Source organism: Microcaecilia unicolor, chromosome 4 (genome assembly GCF_901765095.1).
Source record: "Microcaecilia unicolor chromosome 4, aMicUni1.1, whole genome shotgun sequence".
NCBI classification, from domain to species: domain Eukaryota; kingdom Metazoa; phylum Chordata; class Amphibia; order Gymnophiona; family Siphonopidae; genus Microcaecilia; species Microcaecilia unicolor.
This window is the reverse complement of record NC_044034.1, coordinates 69,862,894-69,885,452: the sequence shown is the minus strand read 5'-3', so window position 1 is coordinate 69,885,452 and position 22,559 is coordinate 69,862,894. Positions and strand designations below refer to the sequence as shown.

At 49.1% G+C, this 22,559-nt stretch overlaps 1 protein-coding gene across 1 annotated transcript in view; it reads left to right on the top strand.

The window, feature by feature from the left end:
• Window positions 1-22,559, top strand: part of ATP8A2 (ATPase phospholipid transporting 8A2) — a 1,572,980-nt gene that overhangs the window by 597,539 nt on the left and 952,882 nt on the right. Inside the window, exon 22 of the mRNA XM_030202396.1 lies at window positions 14,318-14,456. Coding sequence (XP_030058256.1) covers window positions 14,318-14,456 — 139 coding nt within the window. The remainder of the gene's footprint in view (window positions 1-14,317; window positions 14,457-22,559) is intronic.

The following is a 22,559-nucleotide window of genomic DNA, read 5'->3' as shown; positions in this document are numbered from 1 at the left end:
TGGTCCATGTTGGGCAGGGTACTAGACCGGGTGGCAAAGCATCCGGGCTGAATAATCCTGGTGGGTCCGGACTGGCCCAGACGTCCCTGGTATGCGGACCTGATAAGGCTCTCAGTGGACGACCCTCTGCGGCTGCCAGTGGAGCAGGGCCTGTTGCATCAGGGTCCCGTGGTGATGGAGGATCCCTCCCCCTTTGGTCTTACGGCCTGGCTATTGAGCGGCAGCGTCTGAGGAAGAAGGGCTTCTCAGACAAGGTCATCGCCACTATGCTGAGAGCGAGGAAGCGCTCTACTTCTACTGCTTACGCCAGGGTTTGGCGTACCTTTGCAGCGTGGTGTGAAGCAGGCTCACTTTCTCCCTTCACTGCTCCAATTTCTTCAGTGCTGGCGTTCCTGCAAGAGGGTCTGGAGTAGGGCCTGTCGCTCAGTTCCCTTAAAGTCCAGGTGGCGGCTTTGGCTTGCTTCAGGGGCCGCCTGAAGGGTGCTTCCCTGGCTTTGCAGCCAGATGTGGTACGTTTTCTCAAGGGAGTTAATCACCTGCGCCCTCCTCTGCACTCAGTGGTGCCTGCGTGGAATCTCAACCTGGTGCTAAGAGCCTTGCAGAAGCTGCCTTTTGAACCCTTGTCGAGGGCATCTCTGAATGACCTGACGTTGAAAGCAGTCTTTTTGGTGGCTATCACTTCAGCCAGAAGAGTTTCCGAGCTCCAGGCACTCTCATGTCGAGAGCCCTTTCTGCAGTTCACTGAGGCAGGAGTGTCTATTCGCACAGTGCCTTCCTTCCTGCCCAAGATTGTTTCTCGCTTCCATGTGAATCAGCAGCTCTGTCTCCCTTCCTTTCGTAGGGAGGACTACCCAGAGGAATACTCTGCTCTCAAATTTCTGGATGTGAGACGAGTCATCATCAGATACTTGGAAGTGACTAATGATTTCCGGAAATCGGATCATCTGTTTGTCCTGTTTGCAGGTCCTCGTAAGGGTCTGCAGGCTGCTAAGCCTACAGTGGCAAGATGGGTCAAGGAAGCCATTGCAGCGGCTTATGTGACCGCGGGGAAGGTGCCGCCTATTCAGCTGAAGGCTCACTCCACTAGAGCTCAGGCGGCCTCGATGGCAGAGGCCGGGTCCGTCTCCTTGGAAGAGATATGCAAGGCGGCAACTTGGGCACGGCCCATACCTTCTCCAAGCATTACCATTTGACTGTGGCTGCTCGGGCGGAGGCCCGGTTTGGAGCTTCAGTGTTGCGGTCAGGGATTTCAATGTCCCGCCCTGGGTGAGTACTGCTTCGGTACATCCCACCAGTCTATGGATTGATCAGCATGATGATATGGAAGGTAAAATTATGTATCATACCTGATAATTTTCTTTCCATTAATCATAGCTGATCAATCCATAGCCCCTCCCAGATATCTGTACTGTTTATATTCTGGTTGCATTTCAGGTTCAAGTTTAGTCTTCAGTTCCTGTTCAGGAGGACTTCGTGTTCAAGTTTTTTCAATTGGATTCTTCAAGAGTTGAGACGAGTTTGTGTTACAGTGAGCTGCTGCATTCCTCTCCCCTCCGTTTTACGGGGCTGGATTGAGACATAAATTCTGCCGGCGCTCCCTCCCGCTTCGTGCGGCTGTAGGGCAGCTTTGTACCCCTCCCGCTTCGGCGGTGTTAGGGTCAGTCAGCTCCTCCCGCGGTTGTGGTTGCAGGATAAGCCAGATCCCCCCGCATCGGCGGGGTGGTGTCCCTCCCCCGCTCCGCGGGGATGAGCTGGACGGATTCCCCTCCCCCACTTGTGTGGGGATGAGCTGGGTTAATTCCCCTCCCCCGTTTCGGCGGTGGTGAGCTGGGCAGAGTGTCCCTTTGTGGGTGTAATTCTCTAAGTGCTGAGTCCTGCGGATGGAGCTTTGATATCGACATACTGAGGAGTTTCCGGCAGCACATGACCACATATAGGGAGGCAAAAGGATTGCTCTCTATCTCCACCTGCTGGTAGATGGACACAACCCACCAGTCTATGGATTGATCAGCTATGATTAATGGAAAGAAAATTATCAGGTATGATACATAATTTTACCTTCTTCCCATGATTCAGAAACACGATTGGCTATGCTCTCTGGACTTAAAGGATGCTTATACTCAGATCCCGATACTGCCAGTTCACAGGCAGTATCTTCGATTCCATCTGGGAACACGGCGTTTTCAGTATTGTGTGCTACCCTTTTGTCTCGCCTCCGCACCCAGAGTGTTTACAAAATGCCTGGCTGGTGTAGCGGCATTGCTGCGCAGATTGTGAGTGCATGTGTTCCCCTATCTCGACGATTGGCTGGTGAAGAACACCTCGGAGGCAGGAGATCTACAGTCAATGCAGATGACTATTCAACTCCTTGAGCTACTAGGGTTTGCGATAAATTATCCAAAGTCCCACCTTCTTCCAGTTCAAAGACTAGAATTCATAGGAGTTCTGCTGGACTCCCAGACAGCTCATGCCTACTTCCCCGAGGCGAGGGCAGACAATCTTCTGTCTCTTGTTTCATGGGTCCGAGCGTCTCAGCAGATCACAGCTCGGCAGATGTTGAGATTGCTCGGCCACATGTCCTCTACAGTTCATGTGACTCCCATGGCCCGTCTTCACATGAGATTGGCTCAATGGATCCTAGCTTCCCAGTGGTTTCAAGCTGCCAGGGATCTAGAGGACACAATCCAGCTGTCCAGGGGGTTTCTCCAATCCCTACATTGGTGGACAATTCGATCCAATTTGACCTTGGGACGCCTGTCGCGTTCTCGGGGACCTTTGCATACTGTCAGGCTTCTTCCCCGGGAGCACTGGGTTCGTGAGTCCTTGGGCCACTACCGTGGAGCGGCAGTGGCAGGCAAGATCACCTTCAAGGTAGAGACGAGACAAGACTGGACCGGAACCCCGGACTGGAGTTCTACACCGGAATACCCGGGACTGGAACGCACCGGACGGGTGCGCACTGGAGTGGAGCCCGCTGGACTGGAACACACCGGAGTGGACCCACAGGACTGGAACAATAGGACCGGAACCCGCTGGACTGGAACACACAGGACCTAGGCTTCACCTACGCTTAGCCACCTTTCCCCGAGGGTTAAGCCCTCAGTTTCGGGCAGCCGGCAGGGCTTACAGGAAAAACCGGAACTGGAACTTGCAAGCAGGAACAGCAGGAATCAGGATACAGCAGTGCCCCCCGGCACCTAGGCGAAAGCAAGGCAGACAGGCAGGGAATGTCCGGGTTCCAGCAGTAGGCAGGTTCAAAGCAAGTCTCAGGGCGGGCGGCTGGCAAAGCAGAAGTCAGGGGCAAAGCAAAGTCTCTGGGCAGGCGGCTAGCAAAGCAGTAGTCAGGTTCGAACACAGTCACTGGGCAGGTGGCTAGCAAAGCAGCAGTCAGGGTCCAATCAAAGTCTCTGGGCAGGCGGCTAGCAAAGCAGTAGTCAGGTTCAAAGCAAAGGTCACTGGGCAGGCGGCTAGCAAAGCAGTAGTCAGGTTCAAAACACATTCACTGGGCAGGCGGCTAGCAAAGCAGCAGTCAGGGTCCAATCAAAGTCTCTGGGCAGGCGGCTAGCAAAGCAGTAGTCAGGTTCAAAGCAAAGGTCACTGGGCAGGCGGCTAGCAAAGCAGTAGTCAGGGTCAAATCAAAATCTCTGGGCAGGTGGCTAACAAAGCTGTAGTCAGGTTCAAAGCAAAGGTCAGGACAAGGAGCAAAACTAAGGCAGCAGCTCCAGTATCACAGGGTACTGGCAACAGACAGAACAAGGGCAGAAGCCCCAGAAGCAAAAGAAAACACACACGGGAAAAACCAGAAGGCTAAACACGAGAAGACCAGGAGACTGTACACAAGCTAACAGGAAAGCTATGCCCAAGCTAATCGGTCATATACTAGAAACATGCACAGAGCAAACTCAAGAGAACTAGTAAAGCTGTACACAGGCTAACAAGCAAAGCTGTGCCCAAGCTAACAAGTCATACACTAGAAACATACACAGAGCAATCTCAGAAGAACTAGTAAAGCTGTACACAGACTAACAAGCCAAGCTGTGCCCAAGCTAACAAGTCAAACGCTAGAAACATACACAGAACAATCTCAGAAGAACTAGTAAAGCTGTACACAGGCTAACAAGCAAAGCTGTGCCCAAGCTAACAAGTCAAACATAGAAACTCACACAGAGCAAACAATGTAGCAGTGTACAGAGCACTCTACATACCAGGGCCCTTAGACGAAATGCAAAGGCTGCAGGCTCTAAGTGATTAATAAAGCCTTTCAACACCAGAGGCACAGCTGCAGCAATCTCCTTGCCTCCAAACAGAGGCTTGACACACAGAGAAGTCAGCCCACAGGAAGGAACAGCGGGAGCCATCTTGGATACTGGCATAGAGGAGTCGGCAGCCATCTTGGAAGAGGCATAGCCCACACAGGTGAGGTCCAGCACACAGAGCCAGAGCCAGAGAGAAACTAAGACAGAGACAGACACAGAGACAAGCAGAAGCCAGTACAGCCACTGACTCCCAGAAAGAGGGTAAGAATTAGGGTGGTCACGGCCACAGACGTGACATGTCCCTTTCAAATTCATCAGCCACAAAAAGTGCTGACAACAGATGCGCCTCTCCTGGGGTGGGGAGCCCGTGTCGACGGGCTTCCCACTCAAGGACGTTGGTCCCTCCGGGAAACAGGTTTTCAGATCAATCTCCTGGAGTTGCGAGCGGTCTGGAACACGCTAAAGGCTTTCAGAGATCGGCTGTCCAATCAAATTATCCAAATTCAGACAGACAATCAGGTTGCCATGTATTACATCAACAAGCAGGGGGGCACCGGATCTTGCCCCCTGTGTCAGGAAGCCGTCCAGATGTGGCTTTGGGTCACCGTCATGGCATGTTTCTCCAAGCTACGTATCTGGCAGGCGTAAACAACAGTCTGGCCGACAGGTTGAGCAAGATAATTCAACCTCACGAGTGGTCTCTCAACTCGAGAGTGGAACGTCAGATCTTCCAAGTGTGGGGCACCCCTTTGGTCGATCTCTTTGGTACTCAGACCAATCACAAGGTCCCTCAGTTCTGTTCCAGACTTCAGGCTCACAGCAGACTAGCGTCAGATGCCTTTCTCCTTTATTGTACAGCGCTGCGTAACCCTAGTAGCGCTTTAGAAATGTTACGTAGTAGTAGTAGTATTGGGGGAAGGGCCTCCTGTATGCATATCCTCCCATACCCTTGGTAGGGAAGACTTTGCTGAAATTCAAGCAGGATCGTGGAACCATGATTCTGATCGCTCCCTTCTGGCCGCGTCAGATCTGGTTCCCTCTTCTTCTGGAGTTGTCCTCCGAAGAACCGTGGAGATTGGAGTGTTTTCCAACCCTCATCACTCAGAACGAGGGGGCGCTTCTGCATCCCAACCTCCAGTCCCTGGCCCTCACGGCCTGGATGTTGAGAACGTAGACTTTGCCTCCTTGGGTCTTTCCGAGGGTGCCTCCCGAGTCTTACTTGCTTCCAGCAAATATTCCACAAAGAGGTGTTCTTCTTTAAAATGGAAGAGGTTTGCCGTCTGGTGTGACAGCAAGGCCCTAGATCCTCGTTCTTGTCCTACACAGACCCTGCTTGAATACCTTCTGCACTTGTCTGAGTCTGGTCTCAAGACCAACTCTGTAAGGGTTCACCTTAGCGCAATTAGTGCTTTTCATTATCGTGTAGAGGGTAAGCCTATCTCGGGACAGCCTTTAGTTGTTCGCTTCATGAGAGGTTTGCTTTTGTCAAAGCCCCCTATCAAGCCTCCTACTGTGTCATGGGATCTCAACATCGTTCTCACCCAGCTGATGAAGCCTCCTTTTGAGCCACTGAATTCCTGCCATCTGAAGTACTTGATCTGGAAGGTCATTTTCTTGGTGGCTGTTACTTCAGCTCGTAGAGTCAGTGAGCTTCAAGCCTTGGTAGCTCATGCTCCATATACTAAATTTCATCATAACAGAGTAGTCCTCCGTACTCACCCTAAGTTCTTGCCAAAGGTGGTGTCGGAGTTCCATCTGAACCAGTCAATTGTCTTGCCATCATTTTTCCCCATCCGCATACCCGCCCTGCTGAACATCAGTTGCACACGTTGGACTGCAAGTGAGCATTGGCCTTCTATGTGGAGCGGACAAGCCCCTTCAGACAGTCCGCCCAAATGTTTGTTTCTTTTGATCCCAACAGAAGGGGAGTGGCTGTCGGGAAACGCACCATTTCCAATTGGCTAGCAGATTGCATTTCCTTCACTTATGCCCAGGCTGGGCTGGCTCTGGAGGGTCATGTCACGGCTCATAATATTAGAGCCATGGTGGCGTCAGTGGCCCACTTGAAGTCAGCCACTATTGAAGAGATTTGCAAGGCTGCGAAATGGTCATCTGTCCACACATTCATATCTCATTACTGCCTACAGCAGGATACCCGACGCGATAGTCGGTTTGGGCAGTCGGTGCTGCAGAATCTGTTTGGGGTTTAGAATCCAACTCCACTCCCCTAGGCCCATTTTTATTCTGTTCCAGGCTGCACTCTCAGTTAGTTATTTCTGTTTTAGGTCAATCTCAGTTATGTCCTCGCCGTTGCGAGGCCCAAATGACCCTGTTTGTTGTTTTGAATGAGCCTGGGGGCTAGGGATACCCCATCAGTGAGAACAAGCAGCCTGCTTGTCCTCGGAGAAAGTGAAGTTACTTACCTGTAGCAGGTATTCTCCGAGGACAGCAGGCTGATTGTTCTCACCAACCCGCCCACCTCCCCTTTGGAGTTGTCTCTTCCCTTGTCTTGCTTTGTAAGTTGACTAAGGCATGCTTCTCGCTGCGGGCGGGAAGATGGTCGCGCATGCGCGGTGCGCGCATGTGCGCGCGAGGGCTCTAGGGAACTTTGTTGCTAGGAAGATTTCCGATCCTGGGGCTGCCGTCGGACGTCACCCATCAGTGAGAACAATCAGCCTGCTGTCCTCGGAGAATACCTGCTACAGGTAAGTAACTTCGCTTTTCCTTACATTAGAATTTGTTGACTTACTGCAAACAGCTCAGTTTGCTTTTGGGCAATATATCAACATATAAATATATTTGAAACTTGAAACTTAAAATCACACTCACTGTCTCCCCCTTCCCCTGCAGTCAGGAAATTTGCCCCAAGAGTTGTACAGAAAATTCTCTTTTTGGATCACTGGGGGCATTTAGAACTTTTTTCCATTTAATAGGTGATCCCAACCCCCTCCCCCACACACATTCCAAGCTACAATCCTATCCAGCTTCCTAAACAGATGGCATAAATTGACCGTAGCATATTTTATCCCCCCCCCCCCCCCCCCCCTGGCTCATAAGTACATAAATACATAAGTATTGCCAAACTGGGAAAGACCAAAGGTCCATCAAGCCCTGTTTCCAACAGTGGCCAATCCAGGTCACAAATACCTGGCAAGATCCCAAAAAAGTACAAAACATTTTATACTGCTTATCCCAGAAACAGTGGATTTTACCTAAGTCTATTTAATAATGGTCTATGGATTTTTCCTTTAGGAAGCCGTCCAAACCTTTTTTAAACTCCGCTAAGCTAACCGTCTTTACCACATTCTCTGGCAACGAATTCCAGAGTTTAATTACCCATCCGGTGGGTGGATGTCAAGATATAAGTTGTTGACAGTTGTGGGTGGTGGATCATTTTAGCCTGACTTGTGGAACTGTATTTCAAAGCCTGGCTAGCTGAACTGTGGAGAAAAGCCTGGCGGGCTGAACCGTGGATAAAAGCCTGGCTGGTTAAACTGAGTATAAAAGCCTAGCTAGCTGAACTGTGTTTAAAAGCCTAGCGAGCTGAACTGTATGTAAAAGCTGGGTTAGCGGAACTGTGGAGAAAGGCCTGGCTAGCTGAATGGTGAGGGGAAGAGCGAACTGCACTGACGAGTGGGGAGTCAGTAGCGGACAGCACGGACAAGTGAAAGAGGGAGAGAGAGACGATTTCTCGGCCGAGCGGAGTGGATGACAACAGTCGGGGATGTCCAAATCTTGAAATTTAGGTCGTCCTCAGAGATGGTCGTCCCTAGATTTGGTAGTTTCTGATTTTTGGCGATAATGGAAACCAAGGATGCCCATCTCAGAAACGACCAAATGCAAGCCCTTCAGTTGTGGGAGGAGCCAGCATTCGTAGTGCACTGGTCCCCCTGACATGCCAGGACACCAACCGGGCACCCTAGGAGGCACTGCAGTGGACTTCAGAAAAAGCTCCCAGGTACATAGCTCCCTTACCTTGTGTTCTGAGCCACCCAACTCCCCCCCCAAAACCCACTACCCACAACTGTACACCACTACTATAGCCCTTACGGGTGAAGGGGGGCATCTACATGTGGGTACAGTGGGTTTGTGGTGGGTTTTGGAGGGCTCACATTTACCACCACAAACATAACAGGTAGAGGGGGGGATGGGCCTGGGTCCGCCTGCCTGAAGTGCACTGCACCCACTAAAACTGCTCCAGGGACCTGCTTACTGGTGTGATGGACCTGAGTATGACATTTGAGGCTGGCACAAAATATTTTTAAAGTTGTTTTGTGAGGGTGGGAGGGAGTTAGTGACCACTGGGGGAGTAAGGGGAGGTCATCCCCAATTCTCTCCGGTGGTCATCTGGTCAGTTCGTGCACCTTTTTGTGCCTTGGTCGTAAGAAACACAGGACCAGGTAAAGTCGTCCAAATGCTCGTATGGGACACCCCTTTTTTTCCATTATGTGTCGAGGATTCCCATGTGTTAGGCACACTCAAGTCCCGCCTTCACTATGCCTCCGACACACCCCTGTGAACTTCGGTCATCCCCACGACGGAAAGCAGTTGGGGACACCCAAAATCGGCTTTCGATTATACCGATTTGGGTGACCCTGTGAGAAGGACGCCCATCTTCCGATTTGTGTCGGAAGATGGGCGTCCTTCTCTTTCAAAAATAAGCCTGGTAGTTTGCATTTGCAAGGAGGGCATACACAAAGGCAGAATATGGGCTGTAAGTACATTAAATAATTTCTGGTGCTGGTACAAGTACAAGCCACTGTTCGGCAGTCCACCAAATTGAATATTCTGGAATCTGAAATTCAGACTTTAGAGGGTTTAAGTTCAGCCTCATGGAATGATAATAATTTTCTTCATCGTCATTTGGAATACCTGGATAACCAGGTTAGAAGATGTAATCTGAGACTGCTCAGATTCCTTAAGTCACCTTTAATTGCTCCTTTGGAAATAGTAAAAAAGTATTTGGTAGAGATTCTAGGAATGGCTAATGATTCTTTACCTCCTGTAACATGGGTGAAATACATCTTAGCCCCAGGAAGATCGTTAGGAGAATCCTGTAGTTTTTCTAGAGGGGATAATGTAAATCTGACTGCCTTTCTAGAATCCTCGTTGGAAGTTGTTACTCAGAGGAAGACGGTGGTGGTAACTTTTGCCTTGGAGCCAGGCCAGAATGCTGTACTAAAATTATTCTTTAGTCATTTGGACATTTGGGGGTCAAAAGTGAGGGTTTTCCCTGATTTATCAAGAGAGAGACAAATGCAGCACAAGGCTTTCCTGGATCTTTGGGCCAGGGTACAAGCCATAGGCACCAATTTTGTTTTGCGATTTCCTTGTTTATGTTTTATAGTTCTTGAGGGTGCATCATTTCAGTTTTTTGATCCTAAACAGTTGGAAGATTTTCTTGTAGCTAAACAAGAAATTAATGTCATTGTATAACCTTTACACTGCTGTTACTCAGAGGCTAGGGATGAGGTTGGATAAGGGCTGCTATATTACCAAATTTTTAAATTTAATTTTATATCTTTTTAGTTTCTTTCTAGTATTCATGGATCTGTATTTCTTTTCTGGTGGTCTATAGTAAGGATTTATTACCATATTTGATATTGTGGATTATAATTTTCTGAATTTCTGTTTTATCTCATCTTTTGATGGATATATTATTTAAAAATTTAATAACGATAAAATAAAAAAACAACTTAAAATGCTAGTAATAGAATCTTTGATAGAGGATAATAGAGAAGCCTGCAAGGTGGAGGCCTAAGAATCAATTAAGGCAGATGTTTATCAATCACTAAAATATTTATGTCCACAAGTCAATTTCTCAACCATTTTTTAAGAAAACATAGAGGGGCATAATCAAACGTCGCCGGCGAAATAGATCACCGGTGATCTATTTTGGCGGCGGCGCAACAGCTGGCTGGAACCGTATTATCGAAAAAGATGGCTGGCCATCTTTTTTTTTTTGATAATACGGTTTAGCCCGGCCAAATGCCAGAGTTTGCTGGGTTTGAGATCGCCGGTTTTGTTTTTCAGAGATAATGGAAAAAAATGCCGGCCATCTCAAAACCGGTGAAATCCAAGGCATTTGGTTATGGGAGGCGCCAGAATTTGTAGTGCACTGGTCCCCCTGACATGCCAGGACACCAACTGGGCACCCTAGGGGGCACTTCTAAATTTTTTTTTTAAATACACAAATAGATCCCAGGTGCATAGCTCCCTTACCTTGGGTGCTGAGCCCCCCAAATCCCCCCAAACCCACTCCCCACAACTCTACACCATTACCATAGCCCTTATGGGTGAAGGGGGCACCTACATGTGGGTACAGTAGGTTTTGGGAAGGGGTTTGGAGGGCTCAACACTTAGCACCACAAGTGTAACAGGTAGGGGGGGGATGGACCTGGGTCTGCCTGCCTGAAGTGCACTGCACCCATTAAAAACTGCTCCAGGGACTTGCATACTGCTGTCAGGGAGCTGGGTATGACATTTGAGGCTGGCATACAGGCTGGTAAAAAAAGGTTTTTATGTTTTTAGTGTGGGAGGGGGTTGGTGACCACTGGGGGACTACGGGGAGGTCATCCCCCATTCCCTCCGGTGGTCATCTGCTCAGTTGGGGCACCTTTTTGAGGCTTGGTTGTGAAAATAAAAGGACCACGTAAACCCGGCAAAATACTGCTTAACACTGCTTTTTTATTTTCCATTATCCGCGAAAGCCGGCCATCTGGTAGCCCCGCCCATGTCCCGCCTTCGCTATGCCGCCAACACACCCCCTTGAACTTTCACTGGCGCGGCGACGGGAAAGCGGCGATGGTGTCAAAAAAGCCGCTTTCGATTATACCGATTTCGCCGCTTCTGAGAGATCTACGGCCATCTCCCAATTTATGTTGGAAGATGGCCGGCGATCACTTTCAAAAATAAGCCTGATAGCCAACCATCTGGGCAATAGAAGAGTCGAGCATTACTTCCATCCAGAAAATACCCATTCATAAATCTTTCAATGTAGTATCTGCAAAGGGATTCAAAATTAAAGGAAGCTTAATATAAGTCAAAAAGGAGAAATTTGTGGGTCCAGCCTCTCACGTAGCTAAAGGGGAAGAGGCGACTAATTGCCCATCGCCCATCTGCCCAGAAGTAATGAACGGAGGATTAGGAGGAGTGCGTTCAGTGAAGCTTAAGAAGCTCCAGATGGACAGAAAGAATTGAGGCCTGAAGCTGAAGTAGTTCCAACAGGCAACAGATGTTTATCAATAGGGCCTGTCTCACCTCCAACTACCGACTTCGCTGACTTCATGACTTCACTCTTCCTTTCTTCTTATACATATAAACAATCCTCCTGATATTCAGAGCCATTTAACTGTCCAGGAACTGCACCTGGCTGGTTAAATGGCACTTAACTGGCTATCTGGTGATATTCAGTGGGGGATAGTCAGTTATCCCCTGCTGAATATGTTCGGTTAGCGCCTAGGAGTTAAACGGCTGTTTATCCCCCTGCTATCTTCGAATATCAACATAACTGGTTAACTTTAAACTGTCAAAAAATAAACCAGATATTCAATGTTGGTCATCGGAAATGGCCCGCCATTGAATATCCAGGCTGACCACCGACCACGGGAGTTAGACAGGCTGTCTCCTGCAGTCTGAATATTGACCCCAATACCAATAATTCACAGTAACTTCCTATCATTCCTCGTTGTTACAAGGGGCCTGGCATACCGCTTTGGGCACACCCTTCAATTGCATGCCGCAGCTGTGTCATGCTGATCACAGGTAAAGGAAGATCCCCTGTGATATCACTCTGAGACTGCCAGTACATTGCCTGTTGGATTGGGCACCTCCAGTCTTCTCCCACTTCAAAATGCTGTGAGGTCTGCTGTCTCTCAACCAACTGCAATGGTGGCGTACTGATAACAGGTAAACGAGGGCCCTCTTTAATGTCACTCCAAGATGGCCAGTACACTGCCTGCTCGATCTGACACCATCAGTCTTCTCCTGATGCTAAATACTGTCAGGTCTGCCTTCTCTCCAAGGAATGCCTTTGTTAAAATCTTTGAACTTGTTACCTGTATTTTGAGGAATCTACTGTAAAACTCTTTATTCTGTATTTGAAGCCCTAAACAATGATGGACTTAGTTATATGCAAGAAAAATTGCCTCTTCATGCTCCTGGATGAGAATTATGATCCTCTCAGCAAGCACCTATAAAAATTCCAGTTAAGATAAGGTTGCAGAGAACATGACAGTGTGCCTTTGCATATGTGAGGCCTTTTTTGTGTCATTCAATCCAGTTAGAATTATTATTAAAGAAACATTACTTAGAGTTTTGGAAAAGGATAACAGCCTGATTTTCCAAAAACTTTCTACTTTTAAGTAGACCTACTGAGTTGATCATATGGATTTGTTCAGGAAACTGTTAGCTGAACTGCAGATGTTGGATGCTGAAGTGGATGATGGAGAAGGGATAGTGATAAAGGTTTCTTTGTGGAATTGATATTGATTAGGTACTAAATTGGGTGGATGGGGCCTTCTGTAAATCCGCATGCAACGTTTTGGAATGCCCCCTACATGCACCCTGTCCGTGCCCCCTTTTCAGATACACACAATTGAAGTTAAGCGCATGCAAATATTTAAGACTGCCAATTTACATCAATAATTGGTTGTTAGCACCCAATTATTGATGATTCTGAGCTCATTAGTCAGTTTATTTGCATGTGTTGGATGTGGAAATTTGGGCACGATATATAGAATCCAGGGGCTTATGACAAAGACCACTGACCATTTTAGTAGCTGCCCTCTGGACCGACTTCATCTTGTTTATATCGTCAGAAAGTGTGATCTCCAGATTTGCACACAGTACTATAAGGGGCACTTTTACTGGGCTGCAGTAAAAAGTATCCTTATGTAAGTGTTCCCCATGCTTAAGGCCATTTTTACCACAGCAGTAAAAATGACCTTTTTGTATTAACGGCCACGTGCTAATGTTACCATTAACGTGTGGCCATTAAAAAAATTTACTGCATGAGTACTTTCTGCAACCCATTTTGTTGCATGCATGGTTAAGTAGCTGTGCTAATTGATAAGTATCGGAACACCCACTCTCTACCTACTGATATGCCCAATATAAAATTTAGCTTGCGGTTAACGCACACACTTTTGGTAGTTACCGGAGGATGCCTGCGTTCATCCCATGGTATGCCATTTTAAGCTGAGTTAGTCGAGCATTAGCGCCTAACTCAGCTTAGTAAAAGGGCCCCTAAATGAATGCTCACCAGACATTATCACCTTCTTTTTCCTACTGGCCATTCTTCTCCTTGTGCACCCAAGCATTGTTCTAGCTTTTGCTAATGCCTTTTCTACCTGTTTGGCCACCTAAAATCATCACCTATGATTATCTCCAAGCCCAAGTCATCAGATAAATAAAACCAATAGTAAGTTACACTTCAAAAACTCGATGTCAGTCGATGGCAACCAAAATGCTTGATGATATCTCACTGTGATCTGATCTATCTGAAATTTCAACTGAACTGATCTGTTTTCCCAAAGGAGGTTAAAAGAATAGAATGTGTCGGGTGGCATGAAGGGCTCTTGGATAGTGTGAATCAAACATCAATTGAATACTCTATTATCTGGCTTTTAGATCTGAATGAAATTAGATGGGAAAAGAGAGAGTTGATATACTGCTTTTCTGTAGTTTCAATGAAAGTGGTTTACATATTATATATACAGGTACTTATTTTGTACCTGAGGCAATGGAGGGTTAAGTGACTTGCCCAGGAGTCAGAAGGAGCTGCAGTGGGAATCCAACCCAGTTCCCTTGGTTCTCAGGTCACTGCACTAACCATTAGGTTACTCCTCCACACATTTCAAGCATTCTTAGGGAGAATGAAAGAAACACTTGTGGGGGGAGGGGGGGGGGTTGGGACAGAGATGATGATGATCATCATCATGTAAGTCCAGTTTCCTTAGGAAACTGGGATAAAAGAAACCGCTGAATTGTTTCATACCCACTTTAACTGTGCTATTATGTCCCAAAGATTGTTTTTTTAAAAGAAGTGCACCTTTTTTCAGAACTTATTACTACTTGGAGCAACAGCCATTGAAGATCGTCTTCAGGAAGGTGTTCCAGAAACTATATCAACATTAATGAAAGCAGAAATCAAAATATGGGTCCTGACAGGGGACAAACAGGAAACGGCCATCAACATAGGTAATTGTTTTTCTGTATTGTATCCATCATTAGTGTGATAAAATGCTAAAATTGTAAATATGTATAAGCATAATCAGCCTTAAATTTTACCATCAGTAATGTGAGTAATTTATAGCCACTTTAATATCAAAATAAGATATACAGACATGCAGTGTTCACAAAGACAGGTAAAGAAGTTACAAATATGTTCTGAAATACTGAAATGTTGTAATATCTTAATGTTAAATGTGATAATATGTGAAATGGCTGGAAAAGTAGATGTGTATGTAGATGGATTTCAAGTGAATACAGTTTGGTGAAGGGGAAAGGAAGTAGCAGAAGAGTTGACTGAAAATTTCCCTTACTTCAACTAAAAATCAGTGCATGTTCTGGTCTCATAAAGCATACACATGTATTACTATCTGGACAGTTAACCCAGCAGCCCAACATCCACAAGAAAGATCTGTTTTTCCGAATTTCAACTGTCTATCGCAAAATAAGTATGAACAATTTACTTAACTGCATGGAGAAGCTGAAAACCAAAAGTCTTTCTGCTCCAGGGCAAGAGTCTTTGAACTAGACACTGCACAGTTGCTGACAATATTGCAGAGAGGTGAATCTGGAGAGTCTGAAGAATGGGTTTTGATTTGTTGCAGAGATGGAGTGATGTGGAGAATAAAACTGAGGAAGTTGGAAAGTTGGGCATCAAGGAGATTGGTGAAATGAGAGTTTGCTTCCTGGAGGAAAGAGGCAGAACAGTTCTGCATGCTCTGAGACAGGATGGAGAATCTGCCTTGCAGGAAAGTGGGAGCATGAAGAAAACTTGCTAGAAAGTACCCAATAGGATTAGTGCCTGAGACTAGGGCATAGTGTATGTTAGAGAATGACACGGGGATAAAATTTGTCCCCGTCCCCGTGGGTTCTGTCTCTGTCCCCACCCCGTCCCTGCAGGCCCCATCTCTGTCCCTGCCCCATCTCCATAGGCTCTGTTCTCATCTGCAGAAACCTCGAACACTTATGATTTTATATTTAAATCTTTTAAAGTATAAAAAGGAACAATATGCTGTGCAACTGTTGTGTATAAATTACAAATAGAAAACAATAATAACAATTAACAGCTATAATAAACCCTTCCAACCCCAACATTAGCTGACTTCTACTACCCCAAGGAATCCTAATCCACTCTGTTAAAATGTCCAGGTGTACAAAATACAACTTGTTCTGTATGCCCTAGAGTTGAGAAATATGCCCTATGAAGCACTGTTATGATTTTTTAATGTGTGGATGAATAAGAAGTCATCAACAATCTCAGGATTCAGTCTAGCTGTCCTGTCTTCCACAGTCCCTCCTGCAATAGAAGGTGTCTTCTTAGAAGATGTGCTGGTAGCAGGATGTACAGGATCCCCCATGCAAAGTTTGCTAGTTGTGGCCAGCAAGTTTGCTTGTTTTTCCAAAAAATAAAAATATTGTCGTCTGCATCAATCAAACATAAATAACAGACCAGTTCATTAACAGGCTTCAAAGTAGAAAGTGACACAGGGACAAAGTTTGTCCCCGTCCTCACGGGCTCTGTCCCCATCCCCACTCCATCCCTGTGGGATCTGTCCCCATCTCCGTGGTTACAGTGGGTCTCCGACCCCGTGTCATTCTCTAGTGCATGTTACTAAGCTCTGATGCAACTCTTGCCAGTACTTCAGTGATTGGAGGAAAAGGGTCAGATGCAGAAGCTGACAAATGAAATCAAAGATTGAAGAACTACATATCAGTGGCGTACCAAGGGCGGGGCGGTGGGGGCAGTCCGCCCCGGGTGGCAGCCGACCTAGGATCGTTACTGCCTACATATGTAAAATCAAGGAGGTTTGATTGAGAACAAGAGACAGCATGACGTCAAAATGTTTAAGCCACATAGGTTAGTCTATGTTTCCCCTTCCCTACTCAGCCGTCATTCTGCATACACTCAAAACAAAGTAAACCTATGAGCTGCTGCAATCATGTTGTCGTTCTTTATTGTTGGTAGCATTTTAATTTAATCTCACTTATATTTTCAAACATGCCAGCTTATGCAGCATACGGATGTACACAGAGGAAGTATAATAACTTTTCATAAGTAGAGCAGTAATTTGTTATAAATCATAATCAGTGTGTCATTTGGAACAGCTGTTTATAGGGACACCCTAGCGTGTGCTATATTTCTACAGAGATTTTTTTTTCTCCTGGTGAAAGGCCACTAAAACAGACATCATGTTATGAGAATCAGGTGCTCAACATTCAGAGTTTCTGTCTATTTATTTATTGACTTATTTATGGCAGTTATATCCCACATTAAACATGAATTAGGTTGAAACCTGGGAGCATTTTAAATCTTTTTTTTTTCCTGTGCCTAGATCAAAAGAGAAAGATGGTTTGTGGGAACATGCTCCTTTTGTTTTGTGGAATGGTATATTCTCCGAGGACAAGCAGGCTGCTTGTTCTCACTGATGGGTGACGTCCACGGCAGCCCCTCCAATCGGAATCTTCACTAGCAAAGTCCTTTGCTAGCCCTCGCGCGCCCGCGCGCACCGCGCATGCGCAGCCGTCTTCCCGCCCGAAACCGGCTCGAGCCGGCCAGTCTTCTTTTGTCCGCACTCGGTACGGTCGTGTTTTCACCGTGTCGAGCCCCGGAAAGTCGACCTCGCGCGTCCTTTTCTTTGACGTGTTGTTTTTTTTTCTTCGGAAAATCTTTAAAAATTGTCGGGAAGTACTCCGGAAGCCCTCGGGTTTCGTTTTGCCCCTTCCCGTATTTTCAGTCTTTGCCCCGGTAAGTTTTCTTTCGTCGTCAGGGTAGGCCTCTTTTCGGCCTCGGTCGAGATTTTTCTCCCTAAAAGTTTTTGGTGCTCATTTTTGTCATTTCGGATTTTGATTTCGCCTGCGTGATTTTTCCGCCCATGACATCGAAGCCTTCCAGCGGCTTCAAGAAGTGCACCCAGTGCGCCCGGATTATCTCGCTCACTGACAGACACGCGTCGTGTCTTCGGTGTATGGGGGCCGAGCACCGCCCTCAGGCCTGTAGTCTGTGTTCCCTTTTGCAGAGGTGGACTCAGGTAGCGAGATTGGCCCAGTGGAACGTGTTGTTCTGGAGCTCTTCGTCGGCATCGGCACCGAGGGTATCGAGTGCATCGACGTCTTTAGCGTCCAGAGCTTCATCCTCGGCCGCCAGTGCATCGAGTGCATCGAGGCATCGGCCCTCTGCATCGGCGCCGGGACATCGGATAGCTGCATCAACGTCGGTGGTACCGGGACCTCGTCTGCTGATGTCGTCGGACGGTGGTGCATCGTCGGGAGTGCAGGTGAGGGCTGTCCATTCCCCTGCTGGTGGCGGTGAGCCTTCGGGTGGGTCTCCCCCTACCCTGAGGGCTCCTGCGGTACAGCCCCCCCGAGACCGACCTCCTTCGGCCTCGGCCCCGAGGAAGCGACGGCTGGATTCTACGTCCTCCTCGTCGGTGCCGGGGAGCTCCGGTGACATGCTTCGGAAGAAGTCGAAGAAGCATCGACACCGGTCTCCTTCCCGGGTCGGCACCGAGAGCTCTGGGTCGCCGAGGGAGTCGGCACCCAGCAGGCATCGGCACCGAGAGGACCGCTCACCCTCTGTTCAGGAGGTGTCGATGCGCTCCACTCTGGACAGCCCGGAACAGCCTCCTCGCCCGGAACAGGTTCTGACGTCGACGCCTGCATCGACCTCTCTGCCTTTCTCTGCAGCCGCTCTGAACGAGAGCCTCCGGGCCGTTCTCCCAGAGATTCTGGGAGAGCTGTTGCGCCCTACCCCTCCGGTACCGGCGGTGCTTGCACCTCCGGTACCGTCGAGCGTGGCGCCGGCTGGCCCATCGCCCGGGGTGAGGTCCCCGACGTCGGTACCGCGTGCAGTGCCGACTGCGGCCACCTCCCAGGAAGGCTCCCCGACTACGTCGGCGGAGGGAGCTTCGCCGATGCGGGCGAGGGAGTCTACCTCTCGACGCCCCCATCGTGGACGGGGCTCCACGGAGTCGAGCCGGGCGAGGTTGCAGACACAGGTTCGTGAACTTGTGTCTGACACCGAAGGTGAGGCCTCGTGGGAGGAAGAGGAGGACCCCAGATATTTCTCTGACGAGGAGTCTGAGGGTCTTCCTTCTGATCCCACTCCCTCCCCTGAAAGACAGCTTTCTCCTCCTGAGAGTCTGTCTTTCGCTTCCTTTGTCCGGAAGATGTCTACGGCCATCCCCTTCCCGGTGGTTGTGGAGGACGAGCCCAGGGCTGAAATGTTTGAGCTCCTGGACTATCCTTCTCCACCTAAGGAAGCGTCCACTGTTCCCCTGCACCATGTCCTAAAAAAGACATTGCTGGCGAACTGGACAAAACCATTAACTAATCCCCACATCCCCAAGAAAATTGAGTCCCAGTACCGAATCCATGGGGACCCAGAGCTGATGCGCACTCAGTTGCCTCACGACTCTGGAGTTGTGGATTTGGCCCTAAAGAAGGCTAAGAGTTCTAGGGAGCATGCTTCGGCGCCCCCGGGCAAAGACCCTAGGACCTTAGACTCCTTTGGGAGGAAGGCCTACCATTCTTCTATGCTCGTGGCCAAAATCCAGTCTTACCAGCTCTACATGAGCATACACATGCGGAACAATGTGCGGCAGTTGGCGGGCTTGGTTGATGCTCTCCCCCCCGAGCAAGCCAAGCCTTTTCAGGAGGTGGTCAGGCAGCTGAAGGCGTGCAGAAAATTCCTGGCCAGAGGGGTGTATGACACCTTTGATGTTGCGTCCAGGGCCGCTGCTCAAGGTGTGGTGATGCGCAGGCTCTCATGGCTGCGTGCCGCCGACCTGGAGAATAGACTCCAGCAGCGGATTGCGGACTCGCCTTGCCGTGCGGACAACATTTTTGGAGAGAAAGTCGAACAGGTGGTAGAGCATCTCCACCAGCGGGACACCGCATTCGACAAGTTCTCCCGCCGGCAGCCTTCAGCATCTACCTCTACAGGTAGAAGATTTTTCGGGGGAAGGAAGACTGTTCCCTATGCTTCTGGCAAGCGTAGGTACAATCCTCCTTCTCGACAGCCTGCGGCCCAGGCTAAGCCCCAGCGCGCTCGCTCTCGTCAGCAGCGTGCGCCTCAGCAAGGCCCCTCGGCTCCCCAGCAAAAGCAAGGGGCGAGCTTTTGACTGGCTCCAGCAGAGCATAGCCGAAGTCCAAGTGTCAGTGCCGGGCGACCTGCCAGTCGGAGGGAGGTTGAAAGCTTTTCACCAAAGGTGGCCTCTCATAACCTCCGATCAGTGGGTTCTTCAAATAGTCCTGCAAGGATACACCCTCAATTTGGCTTCAAAACCTCCAAATTGTCCACCGGGAGCTCAGTCTTACAGCTTCCAGCACAAGCAGGTACTTGCAGAGGAACTCTCCGCCCTTCTCAGCGCCAATGCTGTCGAGCCCGTGCCATCCGGGCAAGAAGGGCTGGGATTCTATTCCAGGTACTTCCTTGTGGAAAAGAAAACAGGGGGGATGCGTCCCATGCTAGACCTAAGGGCCCTGAACAAATATCTCGTAAAAGAAAAGTTCAGGATGCTTTCCCTGGGCACCCTTCTTCCCATGATTCAGGAAAAAGATTGGCTATGCTCTCTGGACTTGAAGGACGCCTATACGCACATCCCGATACTGCCAGCTCACAGACAGTATCTGCGATTTCAGCTGGGCACACGTCACTTCCAGTACTGTGTGCTACCCTTTGGGCTCGCCTCTGCGCCCAGGGTGTTCACAAAGTGCCTGGCTGTGGTAGCAGCGGCACTTCGCAGGCTGGGGGTGCACGTGTTCCCATATCTCGACGATTGGCTGGTGAAGAACACATCCGAGGCAGGAGCCCTGCAGTCCATGCAGATGACTATTCGCCTCCTGGAGCTACTGGGGTTTGTGATAAATTATCCAAAGTCCCATCTTCTCCCAGTGCAGAAACTCGAATTTATAGGAGCTCTGCTGGATTCTCGGACGGCTCGCGCCTATCTTCCAGAGACGAGAGCCAACAACTTGTTGTCCCTCGTCTCGCGGGTGCGAGCGTCCCAGCAGATCACAGCTCGGCAGATGTTGAGATTGCTGGGCCACATGGCCTCCACAGTTCATGTGACTCCCATGGCCCGCCTTCACATGAGATCTGCTCAATGGACCCTAGCCTCCCAGTGGTATCAGGCCGCTGGGGGTCTAGAAGACGTGATCCACCTGTCCACGAGTTTTCTCAAATCCCTGTATTGGTGGACAATTTGGTCCAATTTGACTCTGGGACGTCCTTTCCAAATTCCTCAGCCACAAAAAGTGCTGACTACGGATGCGTCTCTCCTGGGATGGGGAGCTCATGTCGATGGGCTTCACACCCAAGGAAGCTGGTCCCTCCAGGAACGCGATCTGCAGATCAATCATCTGGAGTGGCGAGCGATCTGGAACGCTCTGAAGGCTTTCAGAGATCGGCTGTCCCACCAAATTATCCAAATTCAGACAGACAACCAGGTTGCCATGTACTATGTCAACAAGCAGGGGGGCACCGGATCTCGCCCCCTGTGTCTGGAAGCCATCAGCATGTGGCTCTGGGCTCGCCATTACGGCATGGTGCTCCAAGCCACATATCTGGCAGGCGTAAACAACAGTCTGGCCGACAGGTTGAGCAGGATTATGCAACCTCACGAGTGGTTGCTCAATTCTCGTGTAGTGCGACAGATTTTCCAGGTGTGGGGCACCCCCTTGGTGGATCTCTTCGCATCTCGAGCCAACCACAAAGTCCCTCAGTTCTGTTCCAGGCTTCAGGCCCACGGCAGACTGGCATCGGATGCCTTCCTCCTGGACTGGGGGGAGAGTCTGCTGTATGCTTATCCTCCCATACCTCTGGTGGGGAAGACTTTGTTGAAACTCAAGCAAGACCGAGGCACCATGATTCTGATTGCTCCTTTTTGGCCGCGTCAGATCTGGTTCCCTCTTCTTCTGGAGTTGTCCTCCGAAGAACCGTGGAGATTGGAGTGTTTTCCGACCCTCATCACACAGGACGAAGGGGCGCTTCTGCATCCCAACCTCCGGTCCCTGGCTCTCACGGCCTGGATGTTGAGAGCGTAGACTTTGCCTCTTTGGGTCTGTCAGAGGGTGTCTCCCGCATCTTGCTTGCTTCCAGGAAAGATTCCACTAAGAGGAGTTATTTCTTTCTATGGAGGAGGTTTGCCGTCTGGTGTGACAGCAAGGCCCTAGATCCTCGCTCTTGTCCTACACAGACCCTGCTTGAATACCTTCTGCACTTGTCTGAGTCTGGTCTCAAGACCAACTCTGTAAGGGTTCACCTTAGTGCAATCAGTGCATACCATTACCGTGTGGAAGGTAAGCCGATCTCAGGACAGCCTTTAGTTGTTCGCTTCATGAGAGGTTTGCTTTTGTCAAAGCCCCCTGTCAAGCCTCCTACAGTGTCATGGGATCTCAATGTCGTTCTCACCCAGCTGATGAAACCTCCTTTTGAGCCACTGAATTCCTGCCATCTGAAGTACTTGACCTGGAAGGTCATTTTCTTGGTGGCAGTTACTTCAGCTCGTAGAGTCAGTGAGCTTCAGGCCCTGGTAGCCCAGGCCCCTTACACCAAATTTCATCATAACAGAGTAGTCCTCCGCACTCACCCTAAGTTTCTGCCGAAGGTTGTGTCGGAGTTCCATCTGAACCAGTCAATTGTCTTGCCAACATTCTTTCCCCGTCCTCATTCCTGCCCTGCTGAACGTCAGCTGCACACATTGGACTGCAAGAGAGCATTGGCCTTCTATCTGGAGCGGACACAGCCCAACAGACAGTCCGCCCAATTGTTTGTTTCTTTTGATCCCAATAGGAGGGGAGTGGCTGTGGGGAAACGCACCATATCCAATTGGCTAGCAGATTGCATTTCCTTCACTTACGCCCAGGCTGGGCTGGCTCTTGAGGGTCATGTCACGGCTCATAATGTTAGAGCCATGGCTGCGTCGGTAGCCCACTTGAAGTCAGCCACCATTGAAGAGATTTGCAAAGCTGCGACGTGGTCATCTGTCCACACATTAACATCTCATTACTGCCTGCAGCAGGATACCCGACGCGACAGTCGGTTCGGGCAGTCAGTTCTTCAGAACCTGTTTG